Source organism: Brachypodium distachyon, chromosome 3 (assembly GCF_000005505.3).
Source record: "Brachypodium distachyon strain Bd21 chromosome 3, Brachypodium_distachyon_v3.0, whole genome shotgun sequence".
NCBI lineage: Eukaryota > Viridiplantae > Streptophyta > Magnoliopsida > Poales > Poaceae > Brachypodium > Brachypodium distachyon.
This window is the reverse complement of record NC_016133.3, coordinates 15,986,566-16,012,637: the sequence shown is the minus strand read 5'-3', so window position 1 is coordinate 16,012,637 and position 26,072 is coordinate 15,986,566. Positions and strand designations below refer to the sequence as shown.

The 26,072-nt window shown below is 42.5% G+C and overlaps 4 protein-coding genes and 1 long non-coding RNA gene across 22 annotated transcripts; 2 read left to right on the top strand and 3 right to left on the bottom strand.

Moving 5' to 3' along the window:
- Window positions 1-9: 9 nt before the first annotated feature.
- Window positions 10-5,887, bottom strand: LOC100827182 (KH domain-containing protein At4g18375). Of its 4 annotated transcripts, none has more exons than XM_003573471.4 (8): window positions 4,523-5,887; window positions 3,379-3,977; window positions 2,448-2,957; window positions 2,130-2,369; window positions 1,764-2,045; window positions 1,393-1,448; window positions 1,155-1,245; window positions 10-448 (listed from the first exon to the last, which is right to left on the bottom strand). In XM_003573471.4, exons 2-8 carry the CDS (start codon window positions 3,964-3,966, stop codon window positions 317-319), a joined length of 1,899 nt encoding a protein of 632 aa, XP_003573519.1. In that variant the 5' UTR covers window positions 3,967-3,977; window positions 4,523-5,887; the 3' UTR covers window positions 10-316. The 4 variants fall into 4 exon arrangements, with proteins under 4 accessions (XP_003573519.1, XP_014756699.1, XP_010234444.1 ...); XM_014901213.2 differs by having other exon boundaries at window positions 3,379-3,973; XM_010236142.3 differs by having other exon boundaries at window positions 5,666-5,887.
- A 1,329-nt stretch (window positions 5,888-7,216) lies between these two features.
- LOC100822755 (cold-responsive protein kinase 1) lies at window positions 7,217-11,355 on the top strand. Of its 5 annotated transcripts, none has more exons than XM_010236140.2 (7): window positions 7,217-7,537; window positions 9,180-9,295; window positions 9,385-9,497; window positions 9,579-9,789; window positions 9,877-10,114; window positions 10,201-10,351; window positions 10,782-11,355. In XM_010236140.2, the coding sequence occupies exons 2-7, from the start codon at window positions 9,238-9,240 to the stop codon at window positions 11,130-11,132; spliced, it is 1,122 nt and encodes a 373-aa protein (XP_010234442.1). In that variant the 5' UTR covers window positions 7,217-7,537; window positions 9,180-9,237; the 3' UTR covers window positions 11,133-11,355. The 5 variants fall into 5 exon arrangements, with proteins under 5 accessions (XP_010234442.1, XP_024318022.1, XP_024318023.1 ...); XM_010236141.3 differs by having other exon boundaries at window positions 7,237-7,537; window positions 9,180-9,286; XM_024462254.1 differs by having other exon boundaries at window positions 9,579-10,114.
- A 1,453-nt stretch (window positions 11,356-12,808) lies between these two features.
- Window positions 12,809-13,434, bottom strand: LOC112271816. Its single transcript, XR_002965274.1, has 2 exons — window positions 13,279-13,434; window positions 12,809-13,178 (listed from the first exon to the last, which is right to left on the bottom strand). It is a non-coding gene; the product is annotated as an uncharacterized LOC112271816 (long non-coding RNA).
- Window positions 13,435-14,692: 1,258 nt separating this feature from the next.
- LOC104583568 lies at window positions 14,693-21,264 on the top strand. Of its 11 annotated transcripts, XM_024461116.1 has the most exons (7): window positions 14,698-15,160; window positions 15,275-15,402; window positions 16,600-16,657; window positions 18,459-18,592; window positions 18,655-18,717; window positions 19,708-19,788; window positions 20,647-21,264. In XM_024461116.1, the coding sequence occupies exons 3-7, from the start codon at window positions 16,600-16,602 to the stop codon at window positions 20,992-20,994; spliced, it is 684 nt and encodes a 227-aa protein (XP_024316884.1). In that variant the 5' UTR covers window positions 14,698-15,160; window positions 15,275-15,402; the 3' UTR covers window positions 20,995-21,264. The 11 variants fall into 11 exon arrangements, 8 of the variants coding, with proteins under 8 accessions (XP_024316883.1, XP_024316882.1, XP_024316881.1 ...); XM_024461115.1 differs by having other exon boundaries at window positions 14,693-16,657; window positions 20,653-20,767; window positions 20,859-21,264; XM_024461114.1 differs by having other exon boundaries at window positions 14,693-16,657; window positions 20,647-20,767; window positions 20,859-21,264.
- A 2,134-nt stretch (window positions 21,265-23,398) lies between these two features.
- Window positions 23,399-25,607, bottom strand: LOC104584058 (putative F-box/LRR-repeat protein 23). The gene is made up of 2 exons (XM_010238169.2): window positions 25,171-25,607; window positions 23,399-24,002 (listed from the first exon to the last, which is right to left on the bottom strand). Exons 1-2 carry the CDS (start codon window positions 25,605-25,607, stop codon window positions 23,399-23,401), a joined length of 1,041 nt encoding a protein of 346 aa, XP_010236471.1.
- Between the last annotated feature and the right edge of the window lie 465 nt (window positions 25,608-26,072).

The following is a 26,072-nucleotide window of genomic DNA, read 5'->3' as shown; positions in this document are numbered from 1 at the left end:
ATAATCAGCTATGAAATAACATGTACTAAGCAGAGGAACCAGTCATTGAGATTTGCAGGAATGTCAGAACATGCCAAATAACACGAACAAGTCAACAGCAAATAAGCCATGGTTGAGAACCTAAAGAGCGACTTGTCTTTCCCCAGATAAGTATGAGGTTCATTGGAGACTTCAGGGACACAAAACACTGTTTTTCATGTACTTTCCCAAGCTAAGGAAATTACGGGATGGGATAAGTTATTTTCTGGGAGAAGTCTAATAATAGCACAGACTGGGCGCACAGCTATATCCTTTCCTTCGAACTACAACCAGAACCTTAAGTAGACATTATGAAAGCTCTGATCAAATTCTCTGCCGACTGCCTTTGCTCAGGGGTGCCAGATATATGAGCAACATGGTCATGACGAGATGATTTTGACTCAATAATTTCAATGTCAGCTCCAGAAATCTGCAATAATACCCGAGAATTGCATGTCAATGTTAATGAAACGTATCTAAAAATTGACCACTGAAGATGCCAGATAATAACTGATACTTTTCCCCATATGTTCATCCATGTTAATCCTGCTAATATTACATTCTCAACAAAGGTTACTTTAGAACAATTCTGTCTTAGTATTGCATACACATAATACATTGCATCCTAACCAAGGGTAACCTTTTTAAAAAATCATGAGAAGAGTCAAATGATCAAATATAAGGTAGCGTATTCTTCTACAGACTACCACAGTTTCACGATATCAACCCCGCATGGTCGGTGTAGATACCTGGCGGAACAACATTGAAGTGATATTTGATGGAACCATACCATACTTGCTCCCACTTGATAGATTAGTATACATCAATCTCATGAAAGCAAGAATGATAAATTCCACCCAGGTAGCACTCAACCTTTTTGCCTCCCAAGCGTGCAAATGGGGTAGAGATATTGCAAAGCAGAGGGAGCATTAACTATAGGATTTAATATTACAGGGTATAGCAAATAGCACCCCATAATCACTGGAGGGGTTTCAAGGTAGCCAATTTTGGTTTTATTTATAAAAAAAATCCTATATCTACCTGAATCTCATTTATGCACCTTCAGTACATGTTGAACTCACATCATAGCTATGTTAATTCAAAGTGTAAGACACCAGCAATATGAAATAGCTGACCTTTCTAATATTGTCCAAGTTTGTGCCACGCTTCCCGATTACTTTCGACAGGCCACTAGCAGGAATAATCATTTCAATATCCGGGCGTCGTCTGGCCAATGGTAATCAGCAAAAAAATTATAATGGTAAGGATGCAAACAGACACCAAGTAGTAACTACAAATCAAGGACTTCCTGCATCGAAGGACTAAGGAGCACTAGTTGAGAAAGGGTTTATGGTTAGTTCAGTTGCAACATACCCTCCATATGACTTCGATGTATACGAGGAATGTGCTCCATAGCCATCATCTACAGCCTGGTGGAAGATATAACTGGTTAAGGGGGTGTTTGGTTACGCTTAACTTTTGGCATTTGGTTTTTGGCTTGTAAGCTAAAAGACACCTTTTATGTGCTTTTGGATTTGGCTTTGTCTTTTTGGCTTTTGACAGGATATTGTTACATGATGGCACAAGCCAAAAGCCAAAGCCAAAATCACACAAATAGGTGCCTTTTGGCTTATAAGCCAGAAATCAGAAGCCACCAAGTTAAGCCTCTAAACAAACACCCCCTAAGTTGATACCAAAAACTTGTATGTCTCATTATGAAGATAAAAAAGAGAAGTATATTGCACCTGCAAGGAGCTGTATCTATACGAACTGCTACGAGGGTATACATCCAAACCTCGCTCAACTTCACCCCTTTGATCATAGCTCAATGGACTGACTTGTCGAGTGGAAGGTAATAATGCAGGCATCGAAAAATTGCTTGAATACATGGGTTCGGTAATTGCAATGGTTCGCTTCCCATCCTTGTCAGAATTTTGCCTCTCCACACTGTCCTTCAGAACATCTTCCCGGAGTCTCAGAACTATCTGAACAAGAGCATCACGCAACTTGTCTACTTCTCCGAACACCTACATGCAATAAAAAGTTAAGACACGGACCTACATGGATCGGCAATCGCACAGACTATCTCAAAGGATAACACAAAGGCAAACCTCAACAAGCTCATCACTGGAAGATGCCCTGCGGGGCTTGCTGCCCTTTGATATGTGGATAATTGCTTTAGACTTATTACGCATGTCATTGACGATTGAACCACCCTTGCCAATAAGACAGCCGATAACATTGCCTGGAACGAGAAGTCGAATATGCATTCTATCTTCAATGCCATCGTTTATCTTGGCTTGAAGCAGCAGAACAGCTTCCACTGCTGCAGACTTAACATCATCAGTGGCCTGAAATAGAAGGTGTCACCTCAAGTAAAAAACATATTATATGGCATAAGCAACAAAGTACAGCTGGAAGTGTCATACCTCAGTGGATGTAACGGTGATTATACTTTCCTCTCTGTCATTCTTTGCATCATCAACATCTATATTTGCACCACTCTCTTTCCTTATACTCTTTATGGTCATCCCACCTTTACCAATAACCAGCCCAATCTTGTCACCAGGGCATACAACACGCAATAGTAGATCCCCTGAGCCTTTTGGGGTGCTATAAGTAGGAATAGCAGGAACCATAGATTGGTAAATGGGCAATCGTCCATGAGCATCAGCAGGCACAGTAAATTCAGGAATACGAGAAACATGATGTGGGGCCCCTAAGATAGGTAGACTTGGATGTCCAGAAGGCATGGCACCATCTGACAGTGAGTAGAAGTTACTGGCTGGATAGACAGGAAGCTCTGAAGGAATTATAATGCTTGGAGGGAGTTCCTGAACAGATGTTTCAAGGGGAATGATCTCTTTTGATGGAGATTTGTAGATGATGGCTGACACTGCAAACAGTGCCTTCTTGACAGCTCTAGCATCACCAGTTATCTGTTACATATAAGATACATTCAAGATAATGATTAGCAGAATATATGAAACAAATAATGGATATTTAAGAATGTGGCTGGACTCAAAAGAAGCAAGTTGCGGATAGGAATTGTTGATCATGCACAGTTAAGTGTGTGCCACACAAACAGAGAACAATGTGGAGTTATTAACGGACAAACATAGGTACAAAGCTGCAATTAGTGAGGAGGATAAAATTCTGAACTATTGTGCTAGGAGGATCACAACTATACTATCAAACAATTAGTTGATTCCAGCACCATGCTAAAGAGATAACAGTGATATAAAACCATGTGCTGAGAACCAAGAAATTTAATGCTTAATAATCTGCAACTATTCAGTAATCGTTATCTCATATTATGTTGGCATAGTTCACTAAATTATTATATGGAAGAAAAAATACCTGAACAAAATTATCAAAACTCATAGCACACGAGTGTGTAACTTCGCTTGGATCCTTTGGCCTAACTTTAATGGATGATTTTGAAATTGACCGAAGCCTCTTGATGACAGATCCAGATTTTCCTATAACACTTGCAGCTTGACTAGCTGGTACTAGAATGTTGGCTTCCTCATCATCAGAGTCACTATTGATGGCCAGAGCCTCAACAATTGCATCATGTACCTTGAGTAATGCATTTTGTGCTGCGCAAACAGGCTCTCTATCATCATCATCATCGACGTCTATGTCCCTATGGGTGAGATCTCTATGATGGACGTGACAATATACCAAAATAACCCTTTTGTCAGCACCAGGGTAAGGGTCAACAACCTTGACTTTGGCATTTGTCTGTTGTCGAATAGAATTTATCACCTTGCCATTCTTGCCAATGACACTACCAATCACTTTGTCTGGACAGAGTATGCGGTAAACAACCAACTCGTCATTACTGGAATTTTCCTGGGTGTGGACAGCTGGCCTCCTCTTTTCGTCCCTCCCTTCTCTGTCATGATCCCTGTGTTGGCTGGTACGCTTACCGGAATGCCTCATGGTTTAGCTGACTACACATGAAAAATATATGATTAAAGAACAAATATTATCTAATGATCGCATAAGTTCTGAAAGGAAATAGAACAGGCAAAGTATGGTTGCAAACAAAAGGAAAACCATCAACCAATAAACATCAGTTACATATTAAATACATCCATGATATACAATTAATCCATTAAGCAGGCATCACAGCGCAGAATGATAAGACTCAAAAAGAGGGTAAGTGCGTGAGATAGCAAAAAATAAAATGAGGTGAGGATTCTAGTGAATCACTGTCAGCATTCATCAAGAAAACTGAGCAGAAAAGTTATATATGAAAGGAAAACTCAACAAGTAGCCACAGTCAGCTATTCACATAATTACATCAAACATTAATCACCTCACTCAAACCAGAGAAAAAAAATGGAAATAAGAGAGCAGTATCAAGTCATAAATGTGCCAGCTACACCAATCAGTGTAGCATATCAAATTGAATGTACATGATTATACAGGTATCAATTATATCTTCTGACCATGCACAATTGCAGGTGAGTTAAAAGAGGAAAATTGAACATACACAGAGCAAGCCACATGAACTGGCACAAGTCGTGACAGTTTCAAGGCATGTGAAAATTCCGACGAAGGCCAACCCTCTTGACATGCTGATAATTGTTGTGTAACCGTCAACCGATATCCAACCCGGTGAGAATGAACTAGATTCAGTGATGGATGTGATAGAAACGGTAGGCAAAACGTGACAAGGAACTAGATTCCAGGATAAATGTGATGGCCCCACTAGGCAAAACACGACAAATAATTAGTCGAGATGCACCAACAGGACAAGACATACTTTTTTATGGAACCGCTGATATCTTCTGGTAATTCACCAATGCGTATGAGTGGAATAAAAGATAGGAGAATAACATACGCAGAGCAAACCATGTGAATTGGCACAGATCATGCAGTCATGAGGCATCAGAAAAATCGAACGGAAGCCCAACTCGCTAGACATAGTGATTGCTGTATGACCATCGAACCATATCTAACCCGGTGACAAAGAACTAGATTCAGTGATTAATGTGACAGGATCAATAGGCGAAACGCGACAAGGATCAAGATTCAGGGATAACTGTAACATGCACGTGAGCAGAACACGACAAACTAGTTGAGGTGCACCACCAGAACAACATTTACTGATGAACCGAGATGGAACCAATAAGCAGAACTCCCCAAAGACCTGTTTGTGAGATGATGAACAGATCACCAACATGCAGCATACAAATCAGTCAAAAGCCTTGGTAGGATCTTAGCAGTAAGCACAGAAAGGACCAGCTGAACAGACGGGGGTTAACTTAGAAGGAAGGAGAGCCCTCAAGAACTAGAGACTAGCCTTGCAGCACAGGTCAAGACCCTAACCCTAACACATACGGATTCGAAGCAGCCTGAATCTCAAAATTCAGCCTCGCTTCCTTTTCCTTCCCCTGTGGAGGAATTGGGCGGCGAAACCTGCCAAGAGACCGTGCCGCCCTGCGGAGGAATTGGGGGTGAAACCTGCCAAAGAGACCGTGCCGAATTGCGGCAACGATTGCAAACGCATCGCATCCACCAGTGACGAAGGAAAACGAGCTTGACCTAGTGGGAAGGGCCGAATTCAGGGAAGAGCTTGCGGAACCCATGAGCACGGAGGACGGACGCGACGGTGACTGAAACAGGAACGTACCAAGACGGCGAGAGAACGGATTCGACGGGCGGGGGGCGGATCGATGGGTAGGGGAGGAGGACGTCTGGGAGTGTGCACGGGAGGACGGCGCTAGCGAAGGAGATCGGAGGAAGAAGATGGTGATGCTGCCGGGAGGAGGAGGACGAGGAGCGGAGGCGGAGACGAGAGGGGATAACGGTGGATTGCTGGTCTTATTTAGGGTTTGACCATCTGAGGAGACGATACCGTGGGCTGGACTGTAGAGAGGTTTTGGCTCGAGGCCCACTCCTCAGGTGGGAAGAGCAGAGGATAATGGTAAATTTGAGCAGAGGTTTATTATGACCTGGATGTAGTCTCAATAGGATGTAGTGTCAACTTGCAAAGATGAGCAGAGGATAATGGTAAACTTATTTTTTGAAAAACCATTAAAAGTTTGTCGTCTCAATAGGACGTAGTGTCAGCTTGCAAAGATGAGCAGAGGGTTTTCCTATGTCAAAACTCGGTTATTGTCTCGTGATGCATGTTGCGCAAGGGTATGCTCTTCTTGAAGAATCGTATTATTGTTTTGAACTTTAGTACGATGATTGAGGTTTGAGATGTAGGAAAGATAAAACATGTTCTTTATTCAAATTGCTAAGCTGAAGGATGATGGCTTGAAAAAATTGTCAAGGGGTGAAAACTAGATTGGTTGAGTTGAATGTGGTCGGGCGTCGAAAGGCGATAGAGATAACATAGGCAATGACACGTTATCGTTATTAGGTGGTGGTGGTGTATCATGGCTTTGGGTGGTACATGGGCACAGTCCAGGTTGAGAAATCCAATTTCAAAAGATAAGAATATTCTTTGCTCAACCACATCGAAAGCGAAAGTAAACTCGCTAATCTAACAAGTCCTATTTTGTTCTTTCTATGGAAGGAGTTTGGTCGTCCAAACGAATTCTCACATCATGTAATCCTCATCAATGTTGGGGGGTGGGCAATCATTATATTCTCTCCACAACTCCTATTCTTCTCTCCTCCATATAGGCCTAGGTAGGACGTCCGTGAAGCTGCTTGCAAACAGGAGCACACCATGGATCACCATGTTAGGCTTCTCATGGACTTGCTCTCGACGTGGTTGTGGGCGAACCTACCATTGCATCGGATTCCACCAACGGTCCAACAACATTGATGTGTCGGCTTCCACCGATGACCCTTCTTCTAGCTTGCTATTTTGGCAGGATGATAGCGGTACAATATACTCAATCCGTCCCAAAATAGTGACGTGGATTCCTCCGTCTCGGAATAAGCGACGTGGATAATTTTTATACAAATACACGTCACTATAATGGGATCTCTGGATAAATGATTTATGACTCATGAGGGGTTGTATTTTCCATGAGTGGTTGCTTCGTACTACGTAGTAACTAGTTATTGATGCGTATATGGGTTTGGCCCAGGAACGACGACTAACCGGCCCAGTTTTCTTGGTGTTCTCTATCTGGCCCATTTTTTTTACATACAAGCCAGGGGATCTGGCCTCTGGGCGTGCGCTGATTACAGAATCACGCCGGGAGGAAACCTATTTTAACCAACTTGTTTATTTTTTGACAGCTACTTAACCAACTTGTTACTCCACTCCACAGGCGAGCTAAAAAGAGGTTTTTTTGAGCTTGAAAGAGGAAGGCTTTTGGCTTTCCGACGATGGATTAGAGAGTAGAGAGAGGGAAAAGTGGGAGAGGAAAGAATCGCCGTTCCCAAGTCGATGTTCCAGATTTCACCTCCAATTCCAAATCCCCCGTCTCTTGTTCCATCAGTCTCCTCGCCGGCTGGTTCCTTCCCGGACACCCCAAGGGCGCCACTCGGTTCTCAAGCTCCGGGCGACCCTGAAAGGACGCAGGCGGATCGACATCAGGTGATTTCTACTTCTTGGGTTTGGGTCTGGATAATGCCAGTTAGCTTATTTTCTTGGGCACTGGGAAGCGATTTCATGTTCTTGACCTACCCTAGCCTCCAATCCGACCCACTGCGGCATGCGGCCATGGCATCTCTCCTACGGCGTAGTTCACTGTCACCGCCGACGCCTCGACGCCAAACCCCTCCTCCCTGCACCCCAAACCCTCCGCTTCTCACCCCGAAACTCCCCCCCTCTCAGGGGCACGCCATCTAGATCTGCCCCTGGAGCCCGTGTGATACATTTCCCCTCCGGATTGCGTTTCATGGGTTCTCGACCCCAGATTTGATAGCTTCTGCAGGTTTGAGGCCAAGAGCGGGTGCTGCTTTGCCATGTTTTGCTAATTTTTTTGATCGATTTACGTGTTGGGCAAACGCTAATTAATGTAGCATATGTTTGCATACATGTTGGATTGGGATTCCAGGGAATGTGTTTTTGTTAGATATATATCGATTCTTTCTTTGCTTCCATTTTGCATCCTAGAATAAGTCAATGCTGTTGAGTAACGCCTATATCAGAAAGGAACAATACCCTGCATGTGCACGGTTGGTACTAGATGCAATGGACAGGAATTTTTATTAGTTTATTATTTGACTAATTTTGTCAACTACCCGTAGAAAAACTATTATTGGTAAAAAAAAAAGAGGCTACTTTTTATTTGCAAATCAAGTACTAGCCTGGAGCAAATGTTAGTTCTTACGATGATAAGGTAAATGTTTGAAGTTTTTTCAGTACGAATGTGTTAAGAATAGTAAAACACATAGTATTCACTTTAATGAAGATAGGAATACACCATTCTTTCATATGGATCCGATGGACTGCCCACATGGTGTGAGTTTGCTGGGTTGCCTGCCCTATCTTGGAGGCAGACATACTTTTTTTGCCAATTGTGATGACACCAGCTAGCAGCTACGGAGTATATTATCAAAAGGTTTGCTTCTTTTTGGTTGGACGGTGGGGAGACCCTGACTTCAGTTGGCAGTGTTGGTGGGGTGTGGCAACATCAATCCAAGCAGGGCCTAGATCTGGTCCTGTTCCTTCTTGGTTTCACAGTTCTGTGTTTCATGTACTCCACTAGACACATTGTTTAAACGGTTTTGCTATAAAGAAGTTGACTGTTTTTAGCTAGAGATAAGTCGACCACCTTACCGTTAGATCTTAATCCAACGGCAACACATGGAAGATGGGGGAGTGGAAATGACGCTCCGATCTTAATCCAACGGTTCTAGTTCGATGACTGAGATTTATTGATTTAAGGCTTCTTTCTTAAAAATCAAGCGACTGAGAAAAGGCCACACCCTTGTTTCAATTAGTAATTTTTTCTTGACAATCTGTAGAGCAATAAACTAGTAATGCAGAGAGTTGGCTAGTTAGTTTCTGAACTCAGAATTAAACTCTACCGTAATTTAATAATGCTAGTACAGTCAGTACCAGTCTCTTACTATATATGTGAACTTAATATATTTCGGTTAATTGGTACCGGTAAACAGATATATGTTTGGTTAAACATACATAGGTTTGTGAACTGAGGCTAATTGGTACATTTAAACTGACTAATTGTTCCTTAGCTGAATGAAAAACTGATATTGCTCTTTGTTCACAGGAATTCAGCTTCAAGTTAGTCTGTGTCTTTGGTTATTTCCACAATTTGGTTTACGAATATGTCTTGTTGTTTTATGTGTGGAAAGGACATTAAACAAAGTATTGAAGGTGAGGAAGGTGAGCATTTGATGTCTTTGCCAGTTTGTTAACCACTTATACCTACAAAGGCGCCTCATTCTGACCCACTTGCATTTTCTTTCTGGCAGTTCCAGGAGGAAATAAGGTGAGAACCTTTTCTTATAATGAGCTCAGAAAAGCTACACATGATTTTAGTGAGGCAAACAAGATCGGCGAAGGCGGTTTTGGTTCTGTTTTCAGGGTAATTTGCCCAAGTCATTGATGACTTCTAAAAAGTTCATTGCTTTGAACTCTTTACTTAAATGACATGTCATTTGATCAGGGAAGGCTTAAAGACGGCACAATTGTTGCGGTAAAGGTGCTTTCTGCCACTTCAAAGCAAGGCATCCGAGAGTTCTTTACTGAACTCACGGCAATTTCTGATATTGTGCATGAAAACCTCATCACCTTAGTCGGTTGCTGTGCTGAAGGGTCCCATAGGATCCTTGTGTACAACTATCTTGAGAACAACAGCCTTGCACACACACTGCTAGGTGACATACCGGTCTACTACTGTGTCCTTCATGGATCATATTATCCTTTACTACTATCTTACTTAAGTATGTTATATGGTATTGCAGGAAAAGGTTATAGCAGCATTCGATTCAATTGGAGAGTTCGTGTTAAAATTGCTCTAGGGGTTGCGCATGGGCTTGCTTTTCTTCATGAGGAAATCCGTCCTCCAATAATCCATCGGGACATAAAGGCAAGCAATATTCTTCTCGATAAGGATCTCACCCCCAAAATTTCTGATTTTGGGTTGGCAAGGCTCCTTCCTCTAAATGCAACTCATGTGAGCACCCGTGTTGCAGGAACAATGTAAGTATAAGTATAACCTTATTTAGGAGTTTGTTTGGACATGGAATGTCATTCTTATCTCTTAGTGCCTTCCTTTCTTCTTTCAGAGGATACCTGGCCCCTGAATATGCTGTCAGAGGACAAGTGACAAAGAAGTCAGATATTTATAGTTTCGGTGTTTTGCTGTTGGAAATTGTTAGTGGCAGGTGTAACCACAATAATAGATTGCCTTATGAAGACCAATTTCTGCTTGAGAGGGTAAGCTCTACCAGAATACTACACTCACTAAACTTGTGCTTCAGTTTGATATTGCAGCTGTGATTCTCTTTCCATGACGAGGTTACCATTTAGGTGTTGGCTGGTATTTAGTTACCTGACAAGGTACTTGCGCTACCTGCTGTGCTGATTGTTCAGTATCCCAGTAACACCCAAATTATTAAAAGCTTTCTGAAGACAGTAACTTACAATGTCATTTAAAGGTCCATTTGTAGGGTTTTGTGCACAGATCTCAAACCTTTGTGTAAGCATATCCCGAGAAACACATGGTTATGAGATTCACTTGCAATATATACAGTTAAGAAACTGAAGATCTACTCCTAAGTACATAACTGGAGTTAGTTTTGCTTTTCTGCTGTCTGAAGCACATTTGGTTGGACATAATGTGAAAGGTCTGCTGGTGATCTTGCAGACATGGAGACATCATGAGCAAGGGCAGCTCGAGAAGATCATAGATGCAGATCTAGAGGATGACCTGGACGTCGAGGAGGCATGCCGATTCTTGAAGGTTGGCCTACTGTGTACTCAAGACGCAATGAAACTCCGTCCCAACATGACCAACATCGTCCTGATGCTGACAGGAGAGAAAGGCGTCTCCACAGATATGATCACGAAGCCCGCCGTGATTAGCGACATGGGAGACATCAAGGTCAACAACCAGCAGAGACCTGATGATACACATTCTCCCACGATGAGATCCTTCACAATCACTGAACCATCAACAGTCGCATCATCTGAAGCGACAACAGAGCCATCGCCATGAAAAAGTACATCCAGAATGCATATCCTTTTGTTGTACATTATCATGCTAGACTAGATAGACAGTGTATGTTCGGTTGAGTGATGCAGATGGTGAGAATTTTGCATTCCTCTTGTTTGGTTGTGTTCTGTATGTTGTTTTGTTCTACGAATATTTTGCAATTACATTATGGCAGAATCAAAATCTTACGAGTTCTCTTGATGTTATATTTGATTTTACGACTGTATATACTTGTCATTTGAATCACCTTGCAGTTGTGAAGTGTTCTTCTATCTATAACTGAACTGAGCCTGTCTAACTTTGTTGCTCCAGACCGTTTGATATATTGTTCCTCCCCTTCCAATATCCTAAACCCAACAGGCCAACAGGCTATCACAGCTGTACTAGTGGTCCCAAGCCCAAATTTTTCACCCACGACCTGCTACACTAGTGGCTGCAAATTACATCAGCATATTAACACAACATGTACATAGATATCAAGCAATTTTGCAGAGTTATCTCAAGAATTACCACAGCATAAACATATATGTCAATAAACACAAAAGGAGCTTCCTGCTGTAACATAGTTGTTTAAACATAAACATCGTTGTGAAAAGAAGAGCCAGACTCTCTTCCGTGCACCCCTCTCTAAAAATAGACTATGATAGTGATGCAAATCGATGATGAAGATTATGACCTCTTCAGTTAAAAAGGGAAAATGTCTACAAATTTGCATTTCGTTGTTTCAGAACAGCCCTCAGCTAGCCTAAATCTATTCTGCTTGAAAATTATGTGTGCACAACGTTAGAAGGAGATCGGGTGGAATTTGCAGCGGTCGACAAAGGATGCAAGATTGAACAAACGGCGTGAAATTTGTGAGTGGAAGCGTTGTGGAGCGGTAAAGGAGAGGAAGCCGCAACCAGTCATGTTGTTTTCTTCAAAAAAAAAAAGTTTTCTTGGCCTCTGTATCAATTAAAGTGATTGTAAACTTTGCAATAAAAATATCTATACTCGGCTGATGATACAGAGGCCATGGGTCACCCCTTTTCGGAAAAAAATAAAATTCCAAACTTGTAAAGATGTGTTTTTTATCATCGGGTTGATGGAAGGTTATTAGTGATCAATTTCACATGTCTTCGACAAACAGATCGATTTTACCAAGCGAATTTTACCACATTAATGACCTTCCTATCTGTTCGATGTCTTCTTCTCCGGCCAGCTAGCTAGTGAGTGCATATCCATGCAATGCGATTATTACTTGCTGGATTTTACTAGTACTAGGCTACTGTCCAGCTTCCTCTCAAAAAAGGCTACTGGCCAGCTGCGACATGTGCGGATTAGTATTAACAAACCGACCCTAAATTACGGTGCATCCATCTGATTACTATGAGTCGTATGGTGCTTTTCGGCGGAGGCCTCTCCCCAAATTACTAAAGCTTCGAGTCAGAGTAGAAATTAGAATAATTCAAATTTTACTTATACAATTCTCATCATCATCATCACGAGCATTGTTTTGATTGATTATCAATCTATCATGCCATAAATAAATAGGGTAAACAAAACTCTAGTACTACACTACTACTACTACTTGTACCAAAAAGGATGTTACTGACGGATCTTAAAACCTCATCTGTGACCTGGCAGAACCGTGTTGTCGACACGGGTGAGAAGCACATGTACACATGCATACACCAAAAGAATTACAATCATACAATCTCCAACTCGTTAATGCAATCATTCAATCACCAATTCATTGACACAACACCAACACATGAGTTTGACTCCTGGTCAAACTGATTTTAATTTTATTCAATTTCACATGTCTTGGATCACAAACTGATTTTATCTTCATTCAAACCGTACCACAAATAGGTTATACATTAGTTTGGCTCCTGGTCACGGGGGCCGTAAAACTCTAGCCACAGATTTGACAGACGCGAAAGACAAACGGGAAGAAGCCTTTACAGTAGGCGTTCTTCACATTTCTTCCTGGGTATTCCCTCTTGCAGAAATTCATCACGTATTGAGGTATGCATGCAGTGTCCAGATTACTCTTCTCACTGCAGGTTTCTGCAAATTACAAGAACTTATCATCAACATACCATATATTAGCACAACTTACATGTAAAAATATAGAAACGGAGAAATTAAACACAAGGTAGGTATATACCAGCATGAACACAATTTCCTAGCAAGGCAAGCACCAGGAGGAAGCAAAGAGTAGTTCTTCCCTCCATGGGTGTTAAACAAATTAACACAGAGAAGCCGCTCTTGTTTGTGTATTCGCCTTTTGGATTTGAGGGTCGACAGGTACTGGGCACACGCTAGCTTAATGCCACCTTCGTGGCTTAATTTATAGGAGATTTCCTGCTGAAGTATACCATGCAAGATTTTTTTTTAATTTTCCCACATTAATGTTTGCTCCAAAAGGCATTTCTTTATGGCATTCCAAAAATGTTTGTTCTAGAAAAACCAAGCAAGCCTATCATCCCTATCTCTTCGTTGGCTTCTTCTCCAGCTGATAAGATTGTTTGCTGGATTTTAATACTAGCCAGCTGTGTTAGCCTTAAGAAGCAACCACAGCTCATCGCTTGCCATATCTTCCACCTGGATTTTACTAGCCAGCTGCGACATGTGTGCTGGGCTGCTGGCGGGTAATCTTAGAAGTGGAGCACATGCACCACGTGCAGTTTCTATTTCTCCACGTGTTTCGCTGTTTGCTGTTTCTTTCACTGCCTATGCGTCTTCCGTTTCGCTACATAAAAATGGAAACCACACACATCATCCAAGCGGGGGAATCGTCGATCAGCATGCCCTTTCCTTCTCCCCCATCCATCAGATCTTCGACATCTGGATAAACAACAAGCTTATCTTTACTCCTCCCTCCGTTTTTTTATATAAGACGTACATTTTTTTCGTCCAATTTCCTGAATACAAGGCGCGCAACTGCCATCCACGCGCTAGCGTGATTTGCGATTTATCTAATCTCCACGCGATTTGGCTGCTAACTGAAAAATCCCACCTGTCGTGGAGAAAACGTAGGCAGTTTGCTGCATGCAAGCTCACGGTGCATTGATGAATGGTCCAGATTTTTTCTTGCACAACTGCATGCGGCAGTTGAGATCGTGCGTGCGATCCGCCTGTGCATGGGAGCCTCTCAGGTTGCGTGGTCGAGGTTCGCATTAATATGCGCGCAGAAAATATAAAACCGGAGGGAATACTACTTAATTTGATCTGCAGTTTGGTACTACCTCCGTCCTAATATACGAGGCACGCACGCATCCCAAGATCGTCAATTTAACTATCAAAATATAAATTATATGACGTAGAAAATATATCATTAGAAAGTTCGTTTGATTACGAATCTAATGATATATTCTTTATGAAATATAATTTATATTTTGATAATTAAATTTGAAATCTTAAGATGCATGCGTGCCTCGTATATTGGGACGCAGGCAGTACATTCGTCCGTCCTGGCACCAGCTCCTACCGCGATTTTCGTCCGATACTTCTGGCAAATTACCGCGTATGCCACCACGTGCCAACGGCGTAGTGCCCCCTCCCCGAGTCTCTTCTCAGTCGTCACAACCGAAAAAAGAAAGGGAAAAAAACTCAGCCCGATCCAATCCCCACCCGTCTCCCTTCCTCCGCCCGCAGCCTCCTCCCCTTTGTGCCGCCGCCCCTCTTCCCTCTGCTCACCCCCCTCCTCCTCATCGAGCCGCCACAGCCGCCGGCCTCCGCCCCTGCCCCCTGCCGGTCACCGCAAACGAAGGAGCGGCACACGTCCCTGCCCCGCGACTCGAACACGAGGCGAGTCTTTCCCCCGCCGCCGCCTCCTCCCTGCGAACGACCCAGCGCCCTACCCCGCCGCGGACGCATCCACCGCCGCCCCTCTCTCCAACTGCGCCCTGATCCAGTCTCCCGATCCGGCGCGCCTCCCCGCAGCCCTCCAGATCGGCGCGCCGCCCCATCTCCTCCTCGCTGTTCTTCTGCCGCGACTGAAGCCTTTCGCCTGCCCCGCCGGAGCCGCTGCTCCTCCGCCGCCGAAGGTCTTCCTCCATCTCCACCACTCTTCCCAGGAACGTTCTTGTCTTAATAAAGTCAAAGTATCATTTCCCTTCTCATATCATGTCTGTCGGATATACTGATCTTCCCTTTGTCAGAACCTAAATTAACGTGACTTGGAAATTGATCTTGCATATATCTCTCCATTGTGCTCCTTGGAACCACAAGCTCCCTTTACGGGGCCTCTTCCGTTCTACAGAAAGAATAGCAGAGGAAGCTGACTCAGGTAAGACTGTAAATTGTAAAGCACAGTGCAATCCAGTAGATTAGAAATCACACACGCGATATTTTGTCAGTTGTATCATGAGATGACAATGTGTGTTGCAGAAACAACTTTGATTAGGGACCAGTACATGTGAACTTTGCTAACATCACAGTGCAAATAATTCTTTCATCACATTGCCAATTGAAAATCATTCTGATATGTTAACAGGAAAAAGGGTTTGGTTAATTCAGTGATCTAATAATTCTGACATTACATTGCTAATAATTGGATACCACTCTGAAATGTTATTATGTTAAAAAGGAAAACGAGGCTTGTGTTAATTCAGGGAGCAAGGTTAATAAGTACCATTGTTGTCATCCAGAGCATTATTCTTAATAATCATACCTAATATATTAGTTAGTTCTTACATTGGTTCTTCACAATTCCACTCCCACTTTGATTCATGGAGCAAGGTTATATCCTTTGTCAATTGCACCTGAAGACCACACCTCATTCCGTGATTATCTTGCCTGGTCCCATGCTGTTGGACATTAGAGTTGACTGGTTATTACAGTGCAGCTGTAGCAAATTTATCCGCGCATGGTGCATCTCTTCCTCTGGCATCAATTTGTTATTTTTTGTGGTAGCACTGATCAGCCAACAAAAGTTACTACCGGAACTTCTTTGGACTTTTGGGTCTAAATTGTAAATCTTTGCTGTCAGTTATAAGCTGTAGGCATGCTTTTGTTTGACATGTTAACTGGCCTGATATTTTTACATTTGTTTGGTTTAAATCTATGGATACATCTATAGATTGTAATACTATTCGCTCTTGTACAACTGTATATTTATACGGGCACATGATAGAAATCAATTTATTTAATGGGGGCATGGCATGAGTTCTGTACCAAGCCATGGTAGGCTGACCAAGATAGTTAAACAGATCGAGTATAGAATTACTATTTTTCTTCAGTTGGTTCTGAAATATAACCCATGACATGCTGGATAAAGTCCTTCTATCCTTCACTTTTTTACTTTCATTTTTTTAATAAAATGTCTCTATATTCTAATATGCTTCTTCATCAGCCTTGGCCATGGGCTTTAGGTATAAGCTTTTCTGCATGCTCAGTATGCTTCACTTCAATTTCTTACATGCTATCAAGTGTTGAAACAGCCTGCATTTCATTGTTGATCCATATACATGGTTTTGTCTTACAGATGTGGTTTCCTAGGATTGCTGCACATAAGATGTCATCCATCAACGGCTTGAACACAAGTATAGTTTTACTGTTACTCTTGCAAACAATTGTTGCCTCGCACATAGATATTTTGAAGTTGCCAGTTCCTTCATGTTGTGAAAAGGAGTCAGGATCTCTGTGTGTGTTAAGTGTCCTGTGTCTTGTAGAATCTTGTATTCCTACATGTTTGTCTAATTAAAGTGCATGATTTTTTATGTGCCGTCTTGCCATTCAAGCTTGATGGCAATTTAATAACACATGCATGTTCTCTACTTAATTTTATAGTATCTATAGGACTTCTATGAATATTACTTTGACATGATAATGATCGTGCCTAAAGATGTATGATGAGGCAATTGTGTTTTGTTTTGGCATATGGATGAGCTGTGAGTCATCTAATTAATGGTGTGGTCCGCCCTTTTCACAACATGAGTACTCCGTAGCATAGTATCTGTACAGAGGAGCTGTGAGAGAAAGAAATGAGTGTTTTATTATGTCGGTTGACAAAGCACGATTGGTACACATGTCTTCAAAATGAAATTTTGACGAATTTTATTATCTGTACACATGTTTTATTATCTAGACATTAAGTCATGTCTAGATACATTTAAATTTTGACAAACTTGAGACATCTTTTGTTGGACGGAGGGAGTAGATGGATAATTGTATCTCACTTGCATTATTTCATTTTATTGTTCCGTAGCAACGCACGGGCACTACACTAGTTCAAGTAGTATCTGCGTTTGTACTGTGTTTTTTTTTTCCGATTTTGCTATACACCAGGCGCCTGGTTTTTTTTGGGAAAGCAGGCGATTTTCTCACCGTTGGATCGTACGTTGATATCGGTGAAATTTGGTCGTGGGCTTTTCCTCTCTCTTGGGTCGGACAGCCATTTGCATCTCCTTCTCTTGTCACCCTCTCCCATTCTCCTGTCCCAGCTTCTCATCTGCCGCACGATGCCGCCCCCGCCCCTGCTGCGGGCTCGTCGCCGCAGCCCCTCCTACACCCTTGCGCCATCCCCAGCCCCTTATACTATGTTGCGCCGCCACGCGCTTGCCACCGCCGCCCCTGCTGCGACTAGCTGCGCCCCTCCTGCTCCTCCTGTACGCCTCTCTGGCCTCCGCCGTCGATGCCCTTGCTGCTACCCTGCCGCTGAGCACTCGAGGCTTCTCTGCCCTCCTGCTCCCCCGCAGCCGAGCACTCGAGGCTTCGATGCGTATGTTGTTTCATCTGGTTTAGTTTTGGGTTGTTTTGGCCGATTTTGAGCTCTGCTATTAGAACCTGGGGATGTTGTTCCATATGTTTGGCCTCGTTTCTGCATGTGTAATGTGTTTAGATAATGAAATTACCCCTGAAATTATGTACAGCAAGGACTAAGTACTGAGTCTAACTGTACTGTACTTGATTCATTTTTGCTTGTATATGTGCATTTGATTTTATCTAATCTAGGTGAATCAACCATTTTCATTTAATCGTTTTTGACTAAACTATAAGTGGGTGTCCCCCACTTGATTTTGATTTTTGATTCTACGGGGTTGTGCATTTCTGAAGTCAATGTGCTCTGAATCTATGTGGTAATAGTGGTTTGCTAGTCAACTCCTTTTATTTTTTATTTTCTGCTTATATGGTGGTTTGCTAGTTTAAATCACGGTCAGATTACTATCATTTTGGCATAGGATTCATGTTTTCTATTGAAGTTGCATGTAGCTATTTCGGTCATGAGGTGTGTATCCATTTTTTTCAGGGATTTTGCGATTACCGTTTTGGTTTCATGCCTGCTTGTTGTTTCTAAGTCTTTATCATTGATCTTTTTCTCAAGGTTGTGTATTCAATGCTCAGGAGTTTATAGGGGCAGCGATGTTCGATCTGACCGGAATGATTGTAGTGTGCATTCAGACTCTGATTACTGTCCTTTTGAGGATGAGGGTGAACATGCTGCTGCTAATGCGGGTGGACCCGCGGCCTGTGATTTTGTGAGTGTATGAAATAAGTTTATTGTATACCTTTTGTCCATCTCTTACTTTGTTGAGTGCAGGATGGTTATTCATCCGAAGATTATTCAGAGACCGACTTGATCATTGACAATATTAGCGATCTGGTATTTACATTGATACATGTATCTGAAAAATTCTTAATTGTTATTTTTTTCTCTTCTTTTTCTTATTAATTTCTTGTTTCTTAATAGTTGAAATCTTGCTTTCGTCTAAAAGTAAACACATGGCTGCTGGTTGTTATGTTCCAAAATCATTTCAGTGGTTATTTCTCTCTATTGTTTCATCGTATGCCTCGGTAGATTTGTGTACACTGGGTTGTTCATCTCATTTTTCATCATATCCCTGCCGAGCATTAAATTGATTATATGTGGAAGTGAGTACTTCAGTAAACCATACCGTGGATAATCCCTGCATTTTGTAGAAGCAAAGTTTCAAACCTATAAACATTTCTAAAGGCTCACAATCTTAACTGTTTGTATATAGATCTTATATGGTCTCAGATTTTTCTTTCACTCATCAACTTGCATTTACAAAGCTTTTTTGTAGGAGTATATTGCACTTGCTAGATATATTAATGGCACTTGCACCATATAACCAATGCAATCATGTTGCTACTTCTGTCAAGCTGCAACTCCCCACATTTAGCACTTTTTGCCCAACATTTTGCTAAACCTTTTGGCCATCATTTTCGTTATTAAACCCTGTAATTGTTCCATTTGCACAAAACAAGTTTGTCCAGTGATTTACCCGTAGCTTAAGCAAATTGCAGTCCATAGAAGTGCCATTTTTGCTAATTTAATTGGGATTGCATCCAATTTTTATTTTTATTGCACCTGTAGGATGTAGCTTACGCAAATTGCAGTCCATACAAGTGCAATTGCAGCGATTTTTATTGGGATTGCACTGCAATTGTTTAGTCACCAAATTGCAATTGCACTGCACTTAAATTAAATTGCACCAACTTCTAAATTAAATTGCATCCATGTTTAAATAAATTTCTCTACCTCTAGGAATACTCTCTTTTTTCCTTCTTCTTTTATGTCATAAGTTGCATATGAATTCATCCTATTGAGCATTTTGTTTTGCTTTTGCAGGGAAAAGGATCTCATGGCCAATCTGAAGGCCCGCTGCAAGTTGTCGATTTAGATGGCCTCAATAACCAAGAGAACATCAACGTTTGTCCCTTTATTCATTACGTTCTCTGTTCAAGTTGCTATGTTTTTTTCCAAATTAAGTTGATGTCTTCTATTGAACTGCAATTGTTCATTCATCAAATTGCAATTGCACTGCCACTTAAATTAAATTGCACCCCTTTCTAAAATATATTGCATTACATCTACTGTTGTAATTAACAATCTTGTTGAAAGCAAAACCTGATCCCTTGCACCTTTCTTATCATTTTCTCATTATCAGATGTTTTCTGCGGACAGAGGCCCAGGGCCTTCCCTTCTTTTCGAAAAAAAGATGTTTTGTGCGAATCTCACCTTTTGTATTCATAAGTGCAAGGCAAAAGCAATGTGGATGGAATTGCACTGCATTTAAATTTCAGCTGCATTGTTCATACTTCAGTAATTAGAAGTTTTGCAAAGTGGAATTGCAAGCTTAAGTTATTTTTCTCTACTTTTGTTTTGTCGGTAGGTCCTTAAGTAGAGTTAGAAAGTCGAATGTTACAAAGTTTATGTGTTCTGATATTCAAATTTTATTCTTTAGAATCTGAAACTTATGAAAATAAGATATGAAACTTTGATCTAGCTGTTTTATTGTGGATGGAAAATATCATTATTGCAATTGCATAAGGTTTCTGTTTCAATTGCACTATGCTTAATTTTGCAATTGCATGTACTAATGTCCTTGTTCCAATTGTACTTGTACAAAATTTGAATTCTGCTATCGGTCTGCTATATGGCATTGTTTTCTTTAAGATTTTTATGATCGCTACCCTTTTCAATCTGTTCTTGTGGCTGTTGCATGTTGGCATATTTGGGACGCTCGTAATGAGGACAAGAATTCTATTTCTCTAACTTGCCGTACAGCTACAGTGTGAAAAAAATCAGTCTTATGAGGAGATGATTCAAGAGCATGTTTTGAAGCCTTGTCAGCCACCAAGGTGTGCAGTTCCAAGAGTTGTTCAGAAGTGGACTCCACAGCTGGCTGGTAAGGTTTCCTTTAATGTTGATGTTGTAGTCTTCTCCGCCAACTCGAGTTCGGACATTGGTGTAATGGTACGAGAACATCTGGGACACAGACTCATGCCATGCCGTCAGTCTTTTGAAGATACTACCTCAGCAGAATTAGCTGAAGCACAGGCTCTTCGATGTGCTATGGTTCTAGCTCGAGAAGAGAATTTCCACAATATTCTGGTGCAGATTATCTGTTCCTAGTTTGGAAGGTAAATGCTCCGGGTAGAGATTGTTCTTCCATTGGTCCTATTGTTGCTGACATCAAATTTCTAGTGCTATGTGTATTTTCTGTTTCTTTGTTCATGTAAGCCGTTGTGCTAATGAGGTGGCTCATATGTTGGCTGACTCGAGTGACTTCGCTGCTTATTCTGTCTTTTGGCATTGTGTCCCTGGCTGCATCCAGGATGTTGTAAACAGTGAATGCTTCTCTATTTGAATAAATGAGCCAGCCTTCTCTCTCTCAAAAAAAAAGACCAGTAGTCGAAGCACACAGAGTTTTGGAACAAAAAGAACAGGCACAGGACAGAAACTTTGGGTGCAAAAGTGACTGGTTTTTCTCAAAATTTCAGGCGTCTAGTTTCAACACAGAAAACAGGCAACTGTTTTGGATCCAAAAACCAGGCGTCTGGTAAATAGACAGACCCTTTAAAAAAAAAACTTATTCAAGGAGCACCCACCGTTAATCTCGCTGTGGACACCGTTGGCCGTTGCCTTGCTCGGGGCTGGCTGCTGCGGCTGGATAATATTGCGGTAATTCCCTCCCCTGGGCCAGACCGAGCTGGGCCCGCGAGCCCGAGTCAAGCGCGGTCTGCACCAAAATGCACGATGGGTTATTGGGCTTTGAGCTAATTCAGCTTGCTGAGGCAGCTGAGCTGGCCTAGGTTTATCTTGGCTCGGACCGAAGCTCCCACGACTAAAAAGGGTGGCTCGACTCGGGCCGAGCACGAACTGCACCGAGCCTAGGGGATCTCAGGCCCAGCCGAAAAGCTCGGTCCGGATGTCCACCCTGAGCTAGAATCCAAAAAAGAAAAATACGGAGTACAGTAATCAATTTCACATGTCTTCACAGACTGATTTATTTCTATTCAGGCAAATAGGTTATTATTCATCAGTTTGATTCACTGTCACATCTAGCCACACATGACGCAGATTTTAAAGAGAAAGGGGAAAAGGCCCCAACAGTAAGCTTCCCTGACAACTTTTCCTGGGTACTCCCTCTCGCAAAACCGCCTCACGTACCGAGGTATGCATGCAGTGTCCAGATCTTGCTTCTTCCCGCAGCTATCTGCAAACAACAAGGTATAAAACAACATTAGTTGAAGGAAGATAGAAACAGAGAACACATACAAAGGTGTAGGGATGAAGATACGTACAAGCATGAACACAATTTGCTACCAACACAAGCACCAGGAGGAAACAAAGAGCAGTTCTCCCCTCCATTATTTGAAGCCCAACACAGGGCAAGGCTCTGTTCCTGCGCTGTCTTTAGGCATACGCGTAATGTCGTCTCCGTGGCTTTATAGAACATCTGCTGAAGTACAGAAAAATCTTTTTGATCTTTTCCCACATTAATATATTGCTACAATATATATAATTTTTTTTGTGGCCTTCAGAAACGTTTATTTTTTATCTGTTCGTTGACCGGGTCAGGCGAGTCTAGGCAACCGGATGCGCAAAGATGAATCAGAGACGGCTCAGGAGGTTCCATCGCTATGAGCAGCTGTCCATTTTATTGTCTCTTATTAATACCGCATCCATTTAATACGATCGTTTGTGACATCAATGATCATTTCTATTGTGAAACATGGATGAGACCGGAGTGAAATCAGTTTATAACAATACAAATTTATACTTTATCAATATCTCATTCTGGTTTCAATGAAATTTCACGTTAGTACTCCCTCTGATCCATCTTAGGTATCGGGCTAAATTCCGGACACTTATTACGAGGAGTACTAAATTTAGCAATCTAGGAAGGCTGATATGTTTCCATCGTCTGTTACATCCACCTATAGACTACAGGATCACAAAGCCTCTGGCTCGTTTAGACCAACATTGCGTCAGGATCTTCAGTATAACAGGGGTTAAAATGCGGTAAAAGAATATTTAGTCCGCACTAAAATTTCGAAATTTATTTTACAATAATTTCCAACAAATTCATTGATTTGGGAAACAGAAGTTCAGAACGCTAGAACAAAAACTCTTGACTCAGAATGAGAATGAGAATGAGAATGGCAAAAAGAAAAGAAAAGCAAACATGGTCTTGTATACCCTCAACATATGTCTGCCAGGAGAAGCTTCACTTGACCTATCTCATTGAGCAACATCTTAACAGAGAAGCACTTCAAATGTGGATTCGTTACATTGTGTTGTTCTAACTGCAGGCATGCACCTGCTTTGCCACCAAAACCGGTTCAAGTAAACCGAAGGAGTTGGACAACCAAGTATAAAACTCAAGAAAGGATAAACCTCAAACCGGAGAACTCAAGAAAACACTAGCTAGCAGCCTGTCCAGCGATCAGTAAGAAAGTTTGCATTCACTTGAGAAGGCCGCAAACATCCGATCGAGCACCTTCATCAAAACATTCAGATCCACACTGTTTTATTAGCTCAAGTATCTACGCATGCTCTTGTTGTCAAGAACCCTCTCAGCCTCTTCAAGTTCAAGGTCATCAACATCATCACCAGAATTGAAAACATAGTCATCCCAGAAATCCGAGTGTAAAATAAAGCTAAAATCATCATCATCATCACTAAAAGAAGGGCGCAGAAACAGAAAGTAGTCATAATCATCCATGTAAATCCCAGCACACTTTTCTACAAGGTTGACATCATCCATTTTGATATTTTGGCAATAGGGCACGTTAAGGTACTCCATGTAGGGGCAGTTGTCAAGGATGGCTGCAAGCCCTTTGTTGCTGAGTGTATCACCGAATAGATGTAACGAATGTAGCTCGTGCATCGTTGCAATTGCAAAGGCTACCCTGTCATTGCTAGTAGGATAATGGCAATGACACCTTGTATCGACATATGTAAAGTGCTTCAGCCTTGGGCATACTCTGGCGACAAGTTCGATCAAATCCGCATCGTAATAACATGCTGAAAGCTCGAGCTCCTCAAGTAGAGGGAACTTGTTGATTGCTTTGGCAAAGACTTCCTTTGACAAACCGTAGGATCTGATGAGATGAAGGCTTTTGAGTGAAGTTGCCCTGCAAAATGGCATCATATATTGAATTACTGAAAGTGCAGATAAGTATTCGGTTCATGTAATCAAAATTTGCACCTTTAGAAGAAAATTGAATGCCTTTTTTTTTTGTAAGGAAGCTACCCCTGTTAAAAACAAAGGAATATGATGCGCAACAGAATATAAACAAATTCCAACATTTTATTATCTAATAGTGGAAATGCCCGTGCGCTGCCACGGGCCAACGCACATGTCATGACCACTTTAAAAGATGATCCCGTGCACTAATAAATCATCATTCAAATTCTGTACCAAATTTTCACATTCTAACAAGAAAAGATCCAATACAAAAGTTCAAAACATAGAGCAAATTTGTATACATCCAAAAGTCTGGAACCCATAGAAAAAAGATGCTAATTTCCAAGCATGCAGTCAAACTATCAGTAAATGCTAATTTTCAATCACAGCATGCACATGTTAATCATTCGGTGCATGGAACAACACTAATCTATCTATTATCCATAGCAGCTACCATCAATCAGGTTGGGAGTACATCCCAATTATCCATCGATTCGTGCAAAGCACTACAACAAACGAAAACAATAAGGACTCGTCGGATGGTTGAGCTATGGCCGGCCACCTACTGGATCTCATGCGTGGATGGCGGACGACGGACACTTTCTGGATCACGCGTTGGGACTGCGGACAGCGGTCGTCGGGTGGATCTCGCGTGGGGTCGGTATGCTTGGAGTGGCCAGGCCACGAACTGTAGTGAGAAAAGAAGTGATGTCCAGGCGAAGGAAGGAGCAGGAGGTCGGGGGAGAAAAGGGAGGCGGGTGGGGTGGGGTGGGGGGGTAGCCAGAGAGGAAGGGGGTTGCGGCGGCGGGTGCAACGGAGCAGGTTGGGTGGGACGTCTGGAGGGGATCGAGCAGGTTGGGCTCGGGGGGCGTCCATGTCGAGAGAAATAACGAGCGGTGGCATATTGACCGTAATTTTGATGACATGACGTACGGCGAACCATCACCACCAACTCCAATTTAATATATTAACATAGACGGATGTATCCCTGTGTTTAAGAAAAGCTATTCCATCATTTGAATCCGTAAAGATTATGCTGCAGCGATCCTTCCAATTTGGCATATGATTTTGACTAGAAATAAGTTAGATAGCGTAAAAATTGGTCCGGGATGCACGAGAGATCTTCCCGCTCCGCGAGGTAGAGGAGGATGTCGTCGTCGAGACCCGCGCCCCCAGAGAAAACCTCGCACTGGCCGGCGCTGAGCCGCAGGGCCTGCCGCACCATGATGCCGAGGCTGACGCGCGGCGAGAAGTACGGGACGGACGGGTCGCGCATGTCGATGCGGCGCCACAGCTCGGGCTCCTCCCGCGCGGCGCGGCGCCAGGAGCGGCACACCCCCGCCGCGCCGCCGATGAGGAGCTCGACGGTGCCCAGCTTGTGGAGGATGCACAGGAGCGCGTCCAGGGGCAGGTCCTCCGCCCAGTCCTGCTCCGGCGGCGGCAACGGCATCAGCTTGAACACCGAGACGTGGACGGTGATCTGTGTTTTCTTGGATCGACTCCAAGGAGCCGCCGCTGCCGGCGGCGGAGCCGATGATGGCGGCGCCGGCATCGCGATCGCGATGTGGAGGGGCGTTAACGAGTTATTACGAGCACGAGCCAGGACTTGGGTTTTGTAGACGGCTAAAGGTCGGTGCCCTTGAGAATTCAGTTAGGATCTAGGCTATGCCCACCAACTGATCGACCAAATGTTCGTGCAGGATGAGAAGGAAGAAACTGGATACCACTTTGAAAGCCATGTGGAAACTTGGGTAAAAAAAGCATAGTCATCGAGAAAACCGCTTCGGATCGTCGGCTCCGTGACGAAATGTGAATTGTTTGAGAAGACGAGGAACAAGCAAAATACAGAATTTTCTTAAATGGGATTTAACTGATATTTATTATTCCTACGGTTCATATGGTTATTAATCATACTCGATTTCACACATCGTTTTGTTGGGGAGTGTTTGCGCGTTATGTACGTATGTCGTTTTAAATTTACATAGTCTCAAATGCCAGATGTTAAATACAAAACATA

What these genes read in the sequence shown, in the direction of transcription:
- LOC100827182 (XM_003573471.4), bottom strand. Translation starts at nt 3,966, where the DNA reads ATGAGGCATTCCGGTAAGCGTACCAGCCAACACAGGGATCATGACAGA. An exon ending in TCACCGTTACATCCACTGAG is followed by an intron (nt 2,370 to 2,447) that starts GTATGACACTTC and finishes CTTCTATTTCAG; the next exon opens with GCCACTGATGATGTTAAGTC. An exon ending in ACATCGAAGTCATATGGAGG is followed by an intron (nt 1,246 to 1,392) that starts GTATGTTGCAAC and finishes ACCATTGGCCAG; the next exon opens with ACGACGCCCGGATATTGAAA.
- LOC100822755 (XM_024462254.1), top strand. Translation starts at nt 9,238, where the DNA reads ATGTCTTGTTGTTTTATGTGTGGAAAGGACATTAAACAAAGTATTGAA. An exon ending in ACCCGTGTTGCAGGAACAAT is followed by an intron (nt 10,115 to 10,200) that starts GTAAGTATAAGT and finishes TTCTTCTTTCAG; the next exon opens with AGGATACCTGGCCCCTGAAT. An exon ending in ACCAATTTCTGCTTGAGAGG is followed by an intron (nt 10,352 to 10,781) that starts GTAAGCTCTACC and finishes GTGATCTTGCAG; the next exon opens with ACATGGAGACATCATGAGCA.
- LOC104583568 (XM_014901312.2), top strand. Translation starts at nt 16,375, where the DNA reads ATGACATGCTGGATAAAGTCCTTCTATCCTTCACTTTTTTACTTTCAT. An exon ending in GACCCGCGGCCTGTGATTTT is followed by an intron (nt 18,593 to 18,654) that starts GTGAGTGTATGA and finishes TGTTGAGTGCAG; the next exon opens with GATGGTTATTCATCCGAAGA. An exon ending in TTGACAATATTAGCGATCTG is followed by an intron (nt 18,718 to 19,707) that starts GTATTTACATTG and finishes TTGCTTTTGCAG; the next exon opens with GGAAAAGGATCTCATGGCCA.
- LOC104584058 (XM_010238169.2), bottom strand. Translation starts at nt 25,607, where the DNA reads ATGCCGGCGCCGCCATCATCGGCTCCGCCGCCGGCAGCGGCGGCTCCT. An exon ending in GCGGAGCGGGAAGATCTCTC is followed by an intron (nt 24,003 to 25,170) that starts GTGCATCCCGGA and finishes GCCATTTTGCAG; the next exon opens with GGCAACTTCACTCAAAAGCC.